Source organism: Sphaerodactylus townsendi, linkage group LG03 (assembly GCF_021028975.2).
Source record: "Sphaerodactylus townsendi isolate TG3544 linkage group LG03, MPM_Stown_v2.3, whole genome shotgun sequence".
NCBI classification, from domain to species: domain Eukaryota; kingdom Metazoa; phylum Chordata; class Lepidosauria; order Squamata; family Sphaerodactylidae; genus Sphaerodactylus; species Sphaerodactylus townsendi.
This window is the reverse complement of record NC_059427.1, coordinates 32526497-32530283: the sequence shown is the minus strand read 5'-3', so window position 1 is coordinate 32530283 and position 3787 is coordinate 32526497. Positions and strand designations below refer to the sequence as shown.

The 3787-nt window shown below is 74.8% G+C and overlaps 1 protein-coding gene across 1 annotated transcript; it reads right to left on the bottom strand.

The window, feature by feature from the left end:
* Positions 1–1668: 1668 nt before the first annotated feature.
* LOC125429121 (basic proline-rich protein-like) lies at positions 1669–3171 on the bottom strand (the record flags this gene model as incomplete). The annotated part of the gene is made up of 1 exon (XM_048489915.1): positions 1669–3171. A coding segment is annotated over one exon (1503 nt), but the record flags the coding sequence as incomplete, so codon positions are not given.
* Positions 3172–3787: the final 616 nt, after the last annotated feature.

Genomic DNA, 3787 nt, shown 5'->3' with positions numbered 1-3787 from the left:
AACATTTTGTTTCTTATTCTAGTTTTCTCCCCAAGGCAGGCACAATATTTCTAATTGCCTTCCAAACCATCGTAGGTCATTGCCGTTGTAAAGCCGTCTCATATTTCTCTGAGTAAGTCAATACATCCTCGACTTAATGTAGACGGCTGTGCTGTTGCCACTGGAGAAAGGTTGACAGTGAAAAAGGTATTTGAAAAATAAATTATTTGCACTCGTTTCTATGCAGGTATTTGTACCTGCTTGGCATTTAAAGATTATTTAGATTCTGTGTTGGTGTGTGGTTAAAACAGGATACTTATGTCGTACAAAGCAGCAGTCGAGAGGTTTCAGTCCTCACGCGACAATTTGCAAACCAAGAAAGATGGACCAGTAATGATGCTGACAGTTTTATTGTACTGACACAGGCAGAAAAATAGGCAAGGGGGGCGGGGGGGATTGCAGAGGCGGCAGGACATAACACCACATGAAACTTGAGAAAAATATTAACCGGTTGTAAAAAGAGGGGGTGGATACATTCAAAGCACGGGCATTTCAGTTACAGAACAGCACTTATTACAACACCCCCCCCCCCGAGCCAAGTTATACCATTTCTTCTCTTGCACTGTATCTTTGGAACTGTGACTTGGGGCTGGCAGTAAAGAATTCTTGGGTGAGGGATAGAAGTTTTATCTGGCAAGAGAGAAGTACAACAACGGTGAATCACTCCAGGCTGAATCAGCCTTATTGATCTCAGTGACAATCCTTTGACAATTGTGTTCATTTAAAAATATATTCGCTTGTTTTTCTTTTACAGATCTGAGGCCCCCCTCCCCATCCTATCATTCCCTTGCCAGGCTGTTAGTGTACACCTGTAGAATTATTCAACAAATCATCGTAACTGGGATGAAGAAGTGTGCTGCAAATGTATTTCGGCAGTGCACCCTTTGCGCACTCCCTTGAGCACCTCCATTAACTCATTAATTCCAGGTTCTACCAGGCTCATCCATAAAAACACTCAGGCTCATTCCGCACATGCAGAATAATGCACTTTCAAACTGCTTTCAGTGCTCTTTGAAGCTGTGCGGAATGGCAAAATCCACTTGCAAACAGTTGTGAAAGTGGTTTGAAAACGCATTATTTTGTGTGTGCGGAAGGGGCCTCAGAGAGCCTCATATGATATCCAGATGGACTACCATCCAAAGTAGCTTGTAGGGCCAGACCTACTTAGATTTGTCATTGCTTCCCTTCAGACTATTATTGGCTGTTATTTTACCAAGAAGATGAACCCAAATTCTTTCCTCATGATAAATTATGCAGATTAAGCATCCTGAAAGCAACCTAGAACCTATGTTGTTTTCTAGAGTCTAGATCAGGGGTAGGGAACCTGCGGCTCTCCAGATGTTCAGTGGGGGTGGGGGGGGGGGGGGGTGGGGGGGGGGGGGGTTGGGGGGGGTCGGGGGCTGGTGGGGGAGGGGGGGGGTGGGGGGGGGGGAGGGTGGGGCGCGGGGGGGGTGGTGGGGGAGGGGGCGGGGTGGGGGCGGGGGGGGGTGGGGGGGGGGGGGGGTGGGGGGGGGGGGGGGTGGGGGGGGGGGGGGGTGGGGGGGAGGGGGGGGGGGGGGGGGGGGGGGGTTGGGGGGGGGGGGTTGGGGGGGGGGGGGGGCGGGGGGGGGGGGGGGTGGGGTGGGGGGGGGGTGGGGGGGGGGGGGGGTGGGGGGGGGGGGGGGGGGGGGGGGGGGGGGGTGGGGGGGGGGGGGGGTGGGGGGGGGGGGGGGTGGGGGGGGGGGGGGGTGGGGGGGGGGGGGGGTGGGGGGGGGGGGGGGTGGGGGGGGGGGGGGGTGGGGGGGGGGGGGGGTGGGGGGGGGGGGGGGTGGGGGGGGGGGGGGGTGGGGGGGGGGGGGGGTGGGGGGGGGGGGGGGTGGGGGGGGGGGGGGGTGGGGGGGGGGGGGGGTGGGGGGGGGGGGGGGTGGGGGGGGGGGGGGGTGGGGGGGGGGGGGGGTGGGGGGGGGGGGGGGTGGGGGGGGGGGGGGGTGGGGGGGGGGGGGGGTGGGGGGGGGGGGGGGTGGGGGGGGGGGGGGGTGGGGGGGGGGGGGGGTGGGGGGGGGGGGGGGTGGGGGGGGGGGGGGGTGGGGGGGGGGGGGGGTGGGGGGGGGGGGGGGTGGGGGGGGGGGGGGGTGGGGGGGGGGGGGGGTGGGGGGGGGGGGGGGTGGGGGGGGGGGGGGGTGGGGGGGGGGGGGGGTGGGGGGGGGGGGGGGTGGGGGGGGGGGGGGGTGGGGGGGGGGGGGGGTGGGGGGGGGGGGGGGTGGGGGGGGGGGGGGGTGGGGGGGGGGGGGGGTGGGGGGGGGGGGGGGTGGGGGGGGGGGGGGGTGGGGGGGGGGGGGGGTGGGGGGGGGGGGGGGTGGGGGGGGGGGGGGGTGGGGGGGGGGGGGGGTGGGGGGGGGGGGGGGTGGGGGGGGGGGGGGGTGGGGGGGGGGGGGGGTGGGGGGGGGGGGGGGTGGGGGGGGGGGGGGGTGGGGGGGGGGGGGGGTGGGGGGGGGGGGGGGTGGGGGGGGGGGGGGGTGGGGGGGGGGGGGGGTGGGGGGGGGGGGGGGTGGGGGGGGGGGGGGGTGGGGGGGGGGGGGGGTGGGGGGGGGGGGGGGTGGGGGGGGGGGGGGGTGGGGGGGGGGGGGGGTGGGGGGGGGGGGGGGTGGGGGGGGGGGGGGGTGGGGGGGGGGGGGGGTGGGGGGGGGGGGGGGTGGGGGGGGGGGGGGGTGGGGGGGGGGGGGGGTGGGGGGGGGGGGGGGTGGGGGGGGGGGGGGGTGGGGGGGGGGGGGGGTGGGGGGGGGGGGGGGTGGGGGGGGGGGGGGGTGGGGGGGGGGGGGGGTGGGGGGGGGGGGGGGTGGGGGGGGGGGGGGGTGGGGGGGGGGGGGGGTGGGGGGGGGGGGGGGTGGGGGGGGGGGGGGGTGGGGGGGGGGGGGGGTGGGGGGGGGGGGGGGTGGGGGGGGGGGGGGGTGGGGGGGGGGGGGGGTGGGGGGGGGGGGGGGTGGGGGGGGGGGGGGGTGGGGGGGGGGGGGGGTGGGGGGGGGGGGGGGTGGGGGGGGGGGGGGGTGGGGGGGGGGGGGGGTGGGGGGGGGGGGGGGTGGGGGGGGGGGGGGGTGGGGGGGGGGGGGGGTGGGGGGGGGGGGGGGTGGGGGGGGGGGGGGGTGGGGGGGGGGGGGGGTGGGGGGGGGGGGGGGTGGGGGGGGGGGGGGGTGGGGGGGGGGGGGGGTGGGGGGGGGGGGGGGTGGGGGGGGGGGGGGGTGGGGGGGGGGGGGGGTGGGGGGGGGGGGGGGTGGGGGGGGGGGGGGGTGGGGGGGGGGGGGGGTGGGGGGGGGGGGGGGTGGGGGGGGGGGGGGGTGGGGGGGGGGGGGGGTGGGGGGGGGGGGGGGTGGGGGGGGGGGGGGGTGGGGGGGGGGGGGGGTGGGGGGGGGGGGGGGTGGGGGGGGGGGGGGGTGGGGGGGGGGGGGGGTGGGGGGGGGGGGGGGTGGGGGGGGGGGGGGGTGGGGGGGGGGGGGGGTGGGGGGGGGGGGGGGTGGGGGGGGGGGGGGGTGGGGGGGGGGGGGGGTGGGGGGGGGGGGGGGTGGGGGGGGGGGGGGGTGGGGGGGGGGGGGGGTGGGGGGGGGGGGGGGTGGGGGGGGGGGGGGGTGGGGGGGGGGGGGGGTGGGGGGGGGGGGGGGTGGGGGGGGGGGGGGGTGGGGGGGGGGGGGGGTGGGGGGGGGGGGGGGTGGGGGGGGGGGGGGGTGGGGGGGGGGGGGGGTGGGGGGGGGGGGGGGTGGGGGGGGGGGGGGGTGGG